Raw genomic sequence first — 13299 nt, 5'->3', positions numbered from 1 at the left:
CAGTGACCTCAGTCACTTAGAAACTTTCCTTTTCTTGGCCGTCTGTTCACATGTGCTCTCCATTCAATGGAGCTGAAAAGAGTTTGCCATGAGGATTTGGATAAACTGCTTAAATCCAGGTATGTAAAGCTTAGAGAGATGTTTCTAAGACTTGCACCTGTAATTGCTGCCTAAGGGGCTTTTAAATATATATTTTTATGTCGTCACGGTGGGTGATTAAGTGTAGATTAATGGTTAATAATGGCAAAACAAATGTATGTGTGAGCATACTTGGTCAATAAAGCCTGATTTTTATATAGATTTTACTGTATATAGACAAACTAGATCCATTTGCAGACAGTGATTTATCTGTGCCTCTATAGTCAATAGTGAATACTAAAAAGTATTTAGTCAGCCACTGATTGTGCAAGTTCTCCTACTTAGAAAGATGAGAGAGGTCTGTAATTTTCATCATAGGTACACTTCAACTATGAGAGACAAAATGAGAAAAAAATATCCAGGAAATCACATTGTAGGATTTTTAAAGAATTTATTTGTAAATTATGGTGGAAAATAAGTATTTGGTCAATAACAAACAAGCAAGATTTCTGGCTCTCACAGACCTGTAACTTCTTTAAGACGCTCTTCTTAAGGTATCCTCCACTCAATACCTGTATTAATGCCACCTGTTTGACCTCGTTATCTGTATAAAAGACACCTGTCCACAGCCTCAAACAGTCAACCATGGCCAAGACCAAAGAGCTGTCGAAGGACACCAGGAAGAAAACTGTAGACCTGCACCAGGCTGGGAAGAGTGAATCTACAATAGGCAAGCAGGTTGGTGTGAATAAATCAACTGTGGGAGCAATTGTAAGAAAATGGAAGACATACAAGACCATTGATAATCTCCCTCGATCCCGTGGGGTCAAAATGATCATGAGAACGGTGAGCAAAAATCCCAGAACTACACAGAGGGACCTGATGAATGACCTGCAGAGAGCTGGGGCCAAAGTAACAAAGGCTACCATCAGTAACACACTACGCCGAGAGGGACTCAAATCCTGCAGTGCCAGGCGTGTCCCCCTGCTTAAGCCAGTACATGTCCAGGCCCGTCTGAAGTTTGCCAGAGAGCTTATGGATGATCCAGAAGAGGATTGGGAGAATATCATGTAGTCAGATAAAACCAAAATGGAACTTTTTGGTAAAAACTCAACTCGTCGTGTTTGGAGGAAGAAGAATGCTGAGTAAACACCATACCTACTGTGAAGCATGGGGGTGGAAACATCATGCTTTGGGGCTGTTTTTCTGCAAAGGTGACAGGACGACTGATCCGTGTTAAGAGAAGAATGAACGGGGCCATGTATCGTGAGATTTTAAGCCAAAACCTCCTTCTATCAGTGAGAGCATTGAAGATGGAACGTGGCTGGGTCTTCCAGCATGACAATGATCCCAAACACACCGCTCGGGCAACGAAGGAGTGGCTCCATAAAAAGCATTTCAAGGTCCTGGAGTGGCCTAGCCAGTCTCCAGACCTCAACCCCATAGAAAATTTGTGGAGTCCGTGTTGCCCAGCGACAGCCCCAAAACATCACTGCTCTAGAGGAGATCTGCATGGAGGAATGGGCCAAAATACCAGCTAGTGTGTGCAAACCTGGTGAAGACTTACAGGAAACGTTTGACCTCTGTCATTGCCAACAAAGGTTATGTTACAAAGTATTGAGTTGAACTTTTGTTATTGACCAAATACTTATTTTCCACCATAATTTACAAATAAATTCTTTAAAAATCCTACAATGTGATTTCCTGGATTTTTTTTTCTCATTTTGTCTCTCATAGTTGAAGTGTACCTATGATGAAAATTACAGACCTCTCTCATCTTTCTAAGTAGGAGAACCTGCACAATCAGTGGCTGACTAAATACTTTTTGGCCCCACTGTAAATGACTATGAAAATTAAGAAATATTATCATTTAGTGGGTAGAGCTTTGGGCTATCAGTTGGATGGTTGTGGGTTTAATTCCTGGCTCTGCCATGCAACCACTGTTGGGCCCTTGAGCAAGGCCCCTAACTCACTGGCTGACCCTGTGCTTTTACACCAGCTTCCTAATAAGCTTGAATATGAAGAAAAAGCAAATGTGAAATGGCCACTGTGGTAAAAAAAAAAATGCAGCATTGCAGTAACACACCCAGCCCCCCACCCATATTCCAAGAGACATTGCCATGTCTGTATCATAGTATGTAGACGTCTGACCGGTTGATAGATTCAACCCTGGGTCCCAGCGATTGTGGTAGGCTGGTGTAATGTACCGCTGTGCCACCAGAGGGCCCACCTAAGCTCTATATCACTTAATAATGCATTGTGAGGTATTTCAAAGACATGCTTTAGCCCGACTGAATTTTTATATAACATTAATTGATTATTCAATATAACATGAGACTAAATGTTTTAATTTGGGTGAGACTGACAAACTATAATTATATTATATTTTTTTCTATTTTAAACACTTAGATCTGGGAATTTCATGGATTATTATAGAAATTGTTGTTATGACAAGCAGTTTATTTAGCACTTAGTTAACACTTTATTTCCACAGTGAAATGCAAGCACAAATGTCCAACAAGACACTTTTTGTATGTTTGTGTACATTCAGGTGTTTCAGTTTAGTAACTAACGAATTCTTAATGCTGTTTAGTGCAGGTGCACACAACGTTCCCAACTCTGACTTTCTGACAGCTATAGTTGTCAGCACTTCTACCTCCTTCTGCTGCCCTTGGCTCGTCCCTTCATACTGCAACAGAAACAGAGAAAACAGTTCAAAAACAGATATTTTCAGTATTGGAAGAATAATTTTAAACACAATGGAATACACAGTCAGTATGTTTGGGTAAATAAATAGAACAAACTTTAGATTATAAAAAATAAATAAATCAACAGTTTCTGCTGGACTTACCTCTGACTATCCTGGATGCGAACAAGCAGTTGAGTGATCTGTAAGAGATAAAAAAGCGAGATGATCAGAACAACTTGCAACAGGCACATCCTTACTCCTTGCTGATAAAAAAGCAGTTTCTGATTTCTTGTTATAACTTACATCATACTTCTGACGTTTGAACCTCTCGGCCAGATCAAACTTCTCGGCCTCCAGCTCCATGAGCAACTGCCACAGCTCGTTGGCTTTATCCCTGCACACGAAGGTGGTAAAGAGGTTCACGTTATCAAAGTGAATTACTTTGGGTGTAGGGTGGTATTAGTAACACAGCTAATCCTCAGCATGCTCAGAAATCTTAATGCCACGCTGCTATTTAAAGCATTTAGCAGAAGCTTTTAACCAAAGCAACTTACAATTATGACTGAATACAATTCAAGTACCTGAGGGTTAAGGGCCTTGCTCAGGGGCCAAACAGTGGCAATTTAGTGGTGGTGGGGTATAAACAGCCAACCTTCTAATTACTAGTCTGATACCTTAACCACTGAGCTACAACTGTCCCATACACCAATGGCTGTTAACCTCATCTCTGTTAACCATTTTAATACACCGTGTATTTTTCCATTTTTCCTCCCAATCCAGTCATGTCCAATTCCCTTACTGTAATTTCTTTCACCGCTGAAGACCTCTGCCGTCACTGAGGAGAGCCGCACAATATCACACCCCCCCTCTGCTTCTTTTTAACTGTCATAGACAGGGTCTCACAGAGAGCAGTAATGCGTATAGAGGGTCACCAACTGCTACCTGTAAATCAACTGGCCCTTAAGCAGTTGCCATGATCCCTTTTCTTCCTTTGACAGTCAATCTCTTGAGTGAGAGTTGGTGGACTATTGTGCCCTCTGTCTACCATCACAAGTACAATATGTTTGACTACCACAAAAATTAAGTGACATACTTAAGCTTCTCTTCGTTAAGATGGTCGATATTGAGAGTCTTGCGTCGCTCTGCCAAAGCCTTCTTCTTTTTCTCCCTTTCAGTCTGCTTCTTGGCTCCTTTACGATTATCAGTCTAAAAGACAGTAAAACACAGACCATTATAGATGCACTGCTAAATTTTCACAGTAAATCAAGTAAGGTGTAAATATTGGTAGAACAATGATATTGTCACAACAATTTATTTAAAGTGTAACATTTCTCCTGCTAGTCATTATAAACACTTGATAAAGAGCCTTTCATGCTGCCACATTAACACTCAAAAAGTCAATCTACATAAATTAGTAACATTTTGTTACTATCATTTGCATCAGGGTGGCACGGTGGTGCAGTAGCGATCTGTCTGAGGTGTAAAATACCAACAGAACCCCCTACCACAATCAAAAGTAATTAAAAATGACTGTAGGGAGGTTTGACCTCTAAGGCTCCCATTAACATCTATTATAAAAGCTTCTTTCTCTAGTGGCTCGTGAACCCTTGATTTTAACATCATGGTGAACAGCAGTAAGGGAAGAGGAACCTCTCTTTGGGTGGGTCTAACCAGAGGCCCTGGATTTAGTCTAATCTAATATCAGTGACCAATCAGCTGAGCTAACTGTGCTGGCAAATACCCAATCAAAGTTTTGAGGGTGAGCTCTTAACATCAGTAAACCAATCAGTGGAGCTGGCTGTGCTGATGACTACCCAATTAGATTTTTGAGAGGGAGTTTAACATGACGGGCAAAAGCTTTTATTACAAACAGTACAAAATGAAAAAAGCTCTAAAACTGTAAATAGTTCTTAATCAAATCTTAAATAAGAAGGTGGCTAAACAGCCAGGCAGTGAAACAAAGAGTTTGGAAAACACTTCTAAACAGAAAAAGAGGATCGAAGAGAGTGCAGGAGAGGAGAGGACAGAAAAGAGTAAGTACAAGTCAAATCCAGTCCTTTCAGTGTAGTGTTACTATTAAATGTTCTTGACTGGAATCTGAAATTATTATAAAAGCTAATCATTTAAACAATATATTAATAAAACAACATTACGAATAATAACACCATTGAAAACAAAACGTTTTACAAAAATTATGAATTAAAAGTCAAATTAAAGACAAAGTACAAGTAGCTAATCCAGCTAACTGCATTTCTCAGATGGTATAGGTAGCTTTTACAAAGTAGCTTTACCAACACTGCCACTTACCCTCTGTGCCAGGCCTCCATATTGCTGAGACATGTTAGTAAGAGCTTTCTTCTTCTTGGCATCCTCATCCAGTTTCTTTCTTTGATCCTCCAGCTCTTTTCTTTCCTTCTCCTCCTGCAACACAAATGGAACTTCAGATCTGTTTCCCTAACTTCCGTTTGCACGGTGTAGAAGTAGTCACTATCTGCTAAGGTTTCTCTGTGCTTGGTGAAAATCACTCACGGCGAGTCTGGCCTGACGTTCCTTCTCTCCCTCAGCTCGAATCCTTTGCTGTTCGGCTCTCTCTGTACGACGTTTTTCCTGAAAACGCACACAAAAGCATTCACTGTTAAAATCGAATGGTGCGGCAGTTGAAGACGCTAGCCCTTCACCGTGGAGCTCTCAAAACTATGTGCTCAATACAAGCAATTAGCCGTGTCTGATAAGGTTTTTCCTTACAGTGATTGTGGTTAAGGAACTGAGCACAAGTAATGCTGTCAGTGATTTCATACGTCTCTGAGGTGGTGGGTGCTAGTCTGTAGACCTTTTCAGTCAGCTTGGGGGTAATGCAAGCAGCAAAGGAATTGTAATAGGGATCTATAAAATGACTAAATGTATAGAGAAAATGGGACAAATTCCTATGTAGGAATCTGTAGAGAGTGTTGTATGATGAACCATGTTGTCCCTTGGCTATTTTTCTCTACACAACAAATGTAAGACATGTTTGGTATCTGCATTTTGAAGTACAAGTGTACAGTATATGTATACCCACCAGTAAAGAGCTGCTATTATACTCAACATTTACACTAAAATTGGATTTTATTCTTCTAGTTGTGGCTAGTTAAATTGGAGCCACGCCCCGATTTTTTTTGCGCTTTTCCACTTTCTGTACAGGCGCCCTGGGCAACCAAGGTCCATACACAGCGTTAATAACCCACCCCTCAGTCCGGTCTTTCCCATCCAGCAGACTGGAGGCCAATTTTGTCTGCTGTAGGAATTAGCCAATTACGCCTGCTAGAGGGCGCTTAGCCTACCGGTATCAGAGCTGAGATTCAAACCCGGGAGCTCAGAATGCTAGCAGATTATTCTGCTGCGCCACCAGGGTGCCATGTGTGTAATCTTTTGACCTCGACTGTACGTGGAACATCTTGTGTAATTGAACCTGCACTTAAATTGTTGTAAAGAAACACTTACAATCCTGTTAACCAGAGCAACAAGTTCCTCTTCCTCTTTATTCCTCTGGATGAAATGAGCCTCAATCAGAGCCTGCAGCTCAGCCAGGTCTTTCTCCTGACGTTTACGATGGATGTCCTACCACACACACACAGTTTCTGGTTGGCCCTTATTTTAGGAAACTAAATCATCATGCAGTCACTATGAAGGATGTCCAAAGTACAGAAACTTACATCGAAATCTACTTTTTCTCCCTCAGGAATTTTTGGTGCCTGAATATTTGTCATAAACCTGTAAAATGAATGAGTACATGAACAAAAGTGCTGAACTGTATCAGGTGGTATTAGTCTGAGGAGTGTGTTCGAGGAGAAACGTACTTAGGTTTGGCTTTTGAGTCGTCCACTATATCTTTACAGAAAAATAACATCAGTGTAAGAGTAATAACTATAAATGTTTTATATAGTATGAGAGTATACTTGCACAATATTTGGAAATTATATGCTATTCGTTTAAGAATGATCATGCACCATTTTTCACATGCAAACTATCTAATATTAATTTATATTTAATTAATACTGAAACAATAATGCAGGACATTCACATTAGGATATTTTCCTAACAGAAGTTTACTAGTGCAGACCACATCTTTAACTGTAGTAAATGAAGAGTGACAATGAGACTGTAAGGGAAGCAAGGGAAGCTCTGAGAATGTTGGGTTGGAGTTTTGGTGGCCCCCTCTTTGTGCTGGGCAGTCAAACTCCCACACCATAGTGCTGGGCAGCCAATACCCCCTACTTTTTATTTATTTATTTAAAAAATCAAAAATGTAAAGAGCTAGATGATGAGGAAATGAGGATTGATCAAGAGAAAAGAATGATGGGTAAATATATAGACAGTCAGTCAGTTAGGAGTTTGAAGAATTTTCAGCCGTGTCCTTGACTCCCAAACTTACTTCATACTCAATAAGTGGCTTTGCAATAATAAACCTTTGAAGCATTTTATTATTTTATTTAAAAGCAATACAAAATAAGGGCACAACAAAATAGACCAGTGATGTCACTGTGTCTGAATCAAGCAGACAGAAAGCTATATCCCCAAGAGGGTGGCACGGTGGCTCGGTGGCTCAGTGGGTAGCGCTGTCGCCTCACAGCAGGTCCTGGGTTCGATCCCCAGGTGGATCGGTCCAGGTCCATTCTGTGTGGAGTTTGCATGTTCTCCCCTATATCTACCTGTTCTTTCACGAATGTAACCAAAGTGTGTAAAACATAACGTTACAATCCTTATAAATAAATATCACCAAGACTGCATTTACACTAATTAATTATGCACCACCTAGTTTTTGCCACGCCCTTGTTTCTTGGGAGATGTTTGTTTCTGCATGATCAGACACAGTAATGACACTGGTCCAGTGTTCTATGGCTTTTTCTTAGAAACTGTTTAAAGGGAAAAAAATTTTTTTTAGCTTTAGTGTTACACATGCTATTATGCTAATAAGGTAGCCCTTAAATTCACCAATGCAAAAAAAGTTAAACCATACCTTCCTCCCTGTTTGAAAACAGAAAATGTGGTTATTTCACAGAAATAATATACAATTATTAAAACAAATTAAAAAAGAAAAAAACAACATGGCCAAAACTATGTGGACACCTATACACACCTACATTGACTACTTCTACATTTTCACTTTCATTAATCGCTTTATCCTGATACATCTATAGAAGTCAGTGTCGTAGCAGATCCAGCTTTACTAGGTAACACTGTCCAAAAGACAGCTATATCAATCCATTGCAGGGCTTTGACCACCCCGTCCTTCAGACATAGCCAATCATGTCTGTGTAGATGCCCGACGGTCAGATAGCACCTCTGAGATATAACCCGGATCTCAGTGGTGGGCTAGTGTAACAGACAGCTGTGCCACCTAAGCATCTGCTAGTTACATTTTGTATTTCTAAATGATGAGAATTAATATGTTGGTCCCTACTAAAATTTTGGACACGACTGCAGGGACTCACTTCTACTGACTATGTCAAGCATTTAAGTTAAGCATTAGGCCCAGTATGCATCTGGCATTTTTAGCTATCTCAAAAGTGTTGGACAGATTTAAGGTCAGGCCACAGTGCAGTTTTTTTTTTTTGATCGTGTCTGAGAGAGAGCTTATAGTCTCGATTTAGCACCATCTGATTTCCACCTTTTTGGATTTAAAGAATCTTTAAGGGGAAGAAAATGTTCATGTGATGATTATTTGAAAGCAGCGGCGAATCAGTGGCTATGTGCTCAACCAAAAAAAATTTTTTAACTGATGGCATTAAAAAGTTGGTACAATGCTTGAAAAATGTTGTAAAGTGATGTAATTTGTTTTTGCAATTCTTAATAAATAGATTTTTAAAAAAATGCAGATTTTTTTAAAGAACCCTCATAAGTACAAGGTTTTCTATGATTGCAGTGGATGCTGCAGCATTAAGCAGTTTAAGCAGTTTATTTACTGGAAGTCCTGCACCTAATCCACAGGCAACATGCTTTGCACATCTGATAGTTAATGTGAGAACTGTGGACAGATCATCTTATGGCTACAAGCACCAGGATTTGTGGTTGGAGGGGAGTGGGCTGTTAGCCCACTGTTAGCTTTTCCTGGACTGCTGGCGCTCTTAAATGTTTCCACTTCACAATCTCAGCACTTCAACTAAATTGTTGGAAAGGTGACATCCTGTGATGGTGCCATGCTAAAGGTATGAGCTGCATAGCTGTATAGTGGATTTTATGTAGTTGGTAACAATAGGTGTGAAGCTACAAGATGTGGATAGTTACAGGCGTGCTCACAAGTGGTATTTTGTCCATGTTTTGTATTTGCATATATTTTAATTCTTAGTTATTTTAAAAGCATAAAAAGAAAGCCAATTAACAATATGTGAAATATGAATAAAAATCATGTTACTTACTGAACCCCCTCATCCATAACCTCTTCAGTGTCAGACATGTCTGTTAGTTGTTATTTCCTAATAAAGTAATGAAGATATGATTTGTGGTGGGTACTACAGGACAAATAGTATCACAATACTTGGAGGCATTTTAAGATACCTGATCTGTATTGTGTGCTACAATAAGTGACAGCAAAACAGCAGATCCACATTTAAAACACTTATCTATGATTTACAGTTTTTTATTTAGTACTTTTGGTAATAACTTACTAGGTCAGAGTTGTACACATACAACTCAAAACTTCTAGAAAAACCTGGTTATACCATTAATCGTGGTATTAATAAAGCATACTATCACTCAGCCTTTTAAAAGATGTGCAAAAACAATTTGAAGAATTAAACCATATTATAGTCACCTTAGTACTACAGTATTTACCATTTTTTCAAATATGTAGATCCATATGCAGTTTATTTCACATTACATAAAACATAAAGTCTATAAACATTTGGGGAAGCCTAAATTAATTCCTTTTAGCTAAGACGATATCAGTAACATATCTATTCCCATAGTAAATTCTGTATTAGTAAAGTTAACTCATTATTCAGTGGTGATGTGAATTATTCTTACCCAGCTCTCGGTGGAGGAGAGGCTCTTCTTTGGAGTGTGCGGCTGAACAGGTGCGCCCCATCACCAGAGTTAACTCTCTCACCCTCTCACGTGATCACCAGCGCTGTTCACATTGGTGTGAACTGAAGACCTTGCTCTATTGTTAGACCGTACAACACTTCCAAACATGATTCAAAGAATTTTAAAAATCTCACATTCTGTCTGTTAGGATGCTTATGATTCAGACGCCGTCTGTCGTAGTTCTAGAGATCTAAAGCAAAAGCCATTTAAAGCAAGTGAAAGTGTAAGTTAAAACACAAAACAAGTATTTAATTGTATGCAGTTTAATTACTTTAATTGTTACAATTTGGTAAATAATACAATGTAATAGGACAAGTACAGTAGTGTGAAAATTAAATTGCCTCCATTCTGATTTCCTCTGTTATTGGATAGCAAAATAAACCAAAAATGAAACAAAGTGTGATTTTACACAAAGGGAACAACATTTTAATTACTCAGAAAATTGACAAGCCAATTTAATTGTAATTTTTTTTTTTTTTTCATCAACTGCATTATTCTGGTCTGGGTTGTGGCATACCCTGGACATGTCAGCTATCCATCACAAGACCTCAGCCATCCCCCCTCCAGGCAATCATGTCTGTGTAGTCGTCAATAACACAACTGAGATTCAAACCCCTACCTCTGTAGTAGTGGTCTAGCATGACAAACTGCTGTGCCACAAGCCAATCTAGCTAATTAAAAACAGCCAGGCATTGATTCAACCAGTCTTGTTTAATATAGATCTTGCTAATCTGGAATCCTACTATATAGGATGAGCATCTTAAAATGTCTATATAAACACTATGCAACAAAGTATTTCCAGAAAAGCTAAGAAAAAAATGTCTGAATATAAATCTGAAATGAGTTACAAAAACATGCTAAAAAAGATCTTTGAATGCCCCCCTTTATTCTTTTCAGGGTTGTGGTAAGTTAGATTAATTGGCGAGAGACAACCCCAGACAGGTTGCCAGTCCATTACAGGGCAAGCACACATTTATATACACACACTTACACCTAGGTCAATTTTAGTAGCTTCAATTAGCCTGACTGCATGTCTTTGGACATGTGGGAGAAAACTGGGAACTCCAGTAAAAACCCATGGAGAACATGCAAACTTCACACACAAAGGACATCAAACCTGCTACCCACTGCGCCACTGTGACATTTATTAATTTATAAGCAATTATTATCGCTTAATATAGTGCACTTAGTTCTTTTGTATAAGAGAAAATATTACTTTTTTGTGGTTTACTTTTGTTTCCTTTGTGTAATATCACATAACAGAATACTGATTACTTTCTTGCATTGCACTTGTAAACATTATTTCTGCTGTGAAAATGCCTGCAAGCCTTTTATGTATGTTACTTAATAAAAAGGATAATCAAAAGATAATCATGAACGACTAAAACATCAACATGATCTAAAGCAATAAAAATGATTTTGCGGTTAACAACGTGAATGCAACAACAATAAAAAGAGTGGAATATTAAATCTGTGCTTTATCTCACTGTGCTTGCAGAGATTATAACTTTCAAAAGACAAAACTGTGATAAAACGATAAGTGCAGCAAGTACAAATAATATTTGTTAAAATGATTTTTTAAGTTGCTTATGATTAGGTTGCTTACGACTATATGTGTGTGAAACTGCACAACAGAACAAATAACATAAATGAGCTATATGAGCTTCTATTTTAAACCTAAAAGTGTCAATAAAACAGTGAATTATGCTAGGCTAGTCAGGGATATTTCCATTATCTTTTACATAATGCTTGAGGTGGATGAAATTAGCTGACATTTTATCTGGTACACCAGATAAAATCTAGGTGCAATTTGGTATACAGTTAATGACAGTAGTCATCCTATGAACATGTTTCAATCATTCTCTGTTAATAAATGGAAGGGAACTACTATAGTTTCCATCATTATTCAAGTATGTGGACACCTGACTATGAGTTTGTTTGTTTGTTTGAGTTTATCATTTAATGCTCAATTTGTGTTTTTAAAGCCTGTGTGAGTGACATTTCTAATTATGGAACACTACTGGCTTGATATGGGCCACTTCTGTGTCTTTCATTTAATATACTATTGGTGTGAATAGCCACTTCAGATTTACACACAGTACATCAACACTAAACTGGTTTAGTAATGGGAAAGTGGAAAATTCATGGGAGCACAAATTCTTCCTAATGAATAATAAAAAGTCACTCAGAAAGGGCTGCTGAAAGACCTGAAACCTGCAGGAACAACAGTTACTCAGTAAAGAATCATGTTCCTACCCCCAATGCTAAAGTCCTGCTGACCTCAGGCTGTCCTGCTGATTTATGCAAGTGGCATCTTACAATAACCTTGGGAATTTGAAAACAATTTAGCAGGAAGAAATCTGTGAAATTTGAACCACAATGCTGCAGAAAGTACCAATGATTTTATCATTTTATCATTTATATTTTCAGTGTTTTGGCCATTTAGTGTACATTATAGTGTATATTAAATAAAAACAAAATGAGAGGAATCCATTACAACCTGGCAGCTCAGATAGTGAACCTGGATAATAAGATCAAGCTTTAAGTGTACTGTTATGTGAGTAACCTTTTTGTACATAGATGAACTATACTGACAAAAGAACAACAGACAGCAATCTTATCTTTGTTTAGAAGGACACAGTCAACAGTGTTTACTTTCTTGTTCCTGTAAACAAAACAAAATGAAACATTTTATTTCTGGTCCATCTTGGTGAAATTATTGTATGTTAATGTAGTAAATGTTTAAGTTTTCTTAACACTTAGATGAACTTGGAAATAAATAAGAACATTTTCACTAAAGAAAAAGAAAAACAAGTGGCAGAGCAGTAAAACATGCTAGCACACCAGAGCTGACATTTCGAACTCACAGGTTCAAATCTCAGTTCTGTTTCCAGCAAGCCGGGCACCTATACAAACAATTATTAGCTCATACGCGGGTGAGAATGCCGGATACCTCATTACCATACAATAGTAGTATGGTAACAATAGATGGTGCATGCATAGGAGTATATAGTAGTAGTAATAGTAGCCCAACCATTTTTATCATATGGAACTACTTAAATCACATCGGATTACAGTGGTTTCTAACTCAAGTATTAACCCACATTGTGTCAATTTAATTAGTAATAGTTAGGTAGTAATATAACTCATTCTCCTCTATGAAAATCGTCCCTGTCATTGTAGTGCTACGCATTGCTGCCCTGCAACAGTAGGACAGCTGCAGTGAGGAATGCAACTCACCATCAGACACAGCAGTGCTACATTGTTCAGTTAAACAAAAACATGCTCGACCTGCCTCTGGCCTGCTATGTTCTCTACAGGTCAGAAAGCAAGGTCAAATCTGTATATATAGATCAATGTGGCATTCACGTCAGTACAACAGGTCAGATTTATGTAGACAGGCGATTGTGCTGTCACGCTCGTCTATAAAAGATACTCACCTGTACAGTACACTTCTGCAACACCCCTGT

The 13299-nt window shown here is 38.3% G+C and overlaps 1 protein-coding gene across 3 annotated transcripts; it reads right to left on the bottom strand.

Annotated features, from left to right (window-relative positions):
• Window positions 1-2536: 2536 nt before the first annotated feature.
• On the bottom strand, window positions 2537-10019 carry tnnt2d (troponin T2d, cardiac). Of its 3 annotated transcripts, XM_063000721.1 has the most exons (11): window positions 9964-9983; window positions 9770-9872; window positions 9163-9219; window positions 6460-6517; window positions 6248-6364; window positions 5297-5374; window positions 5075-5188; window positions 3861-3973; window positions 3071-3161; window positions 2930-2967; window positions 2537-2767 (listed from the first exon to the last, which is right to left on the bottom strand). In XM_063000721.1, the coding sequence occupies exons 3-11, from the start codon at window positions 9198-9200 to the stop codon at window positions 2731-2733; spliced, it is 684 nt and encodes a 227-aa protein (XP_062856791.1). In that variant the 5' UTR covers window positions 9201-9219; window positions 9770-9872; window positions 9964-9983; the 3' UTR covers window positions 2537-2730. The 3 variants fall into 3 exon arrangements, with proteins under 3 accessions (XP_062856791.1, XP_062856790.1, XP_062856789.1); XM_063000720.1 differs by having other exon boundaries at window positions 9770-10019; XM_063000719.1 differs by lacking the exons at window positions 9163-9219; window positions 9770-9872; window positions 9964-9983 and adding an exon at window positions 6604-6723.
• Between the last annotated feature and the right edge of the window lie 3280 nt (window positions 10020-13299).

The sequence above is a fragment of the Trichomycterus rosablanca genome, chromosome 8 (assembly GCF_030014385.1).
Source record: "Trichomycterus rosablanca isolate fTriRos1 chromosome 8, fTriRos1.hap1, whole genome shotgun sequence".
Lineage (NCBI taxonomy): Eukaryota > Metazoa > Chordata > Actinopteri > Siluriformes > Trichomycteridae > Trichomycterus > Trichomycterus rosablanca.
Note: the sequence above shows the minus strand (reverse complement) of the source record. Positions and strands in the feature narration are given on the sequence as shown.

Excerpts from the sequence above, each read along its gene's own strand:
- tnnt2d (XM_063000719.1), bottom strand. The coding sequence starts at position 6,653 with ATGTTATTTTTCTGTAAAGATATAGTGGACGACTCAAAAGCCAAACCT. Across the intron at positions 3,162-3,860 it reads CTTAACGAAGAGAAGCTTAA|GGATAAAGCCAACGAGCTGT; the intron begins GTATGTCACTTA and ends CTTCGTGTGCAG. Across the intron at positions 2,968-3,070 it reads TCAAACGTCAGAAGTATGAT|ATCACTCAACTGCTTGTTCG; the intron begins GTAAGTTATAAC and ends TATCTCTTACAG.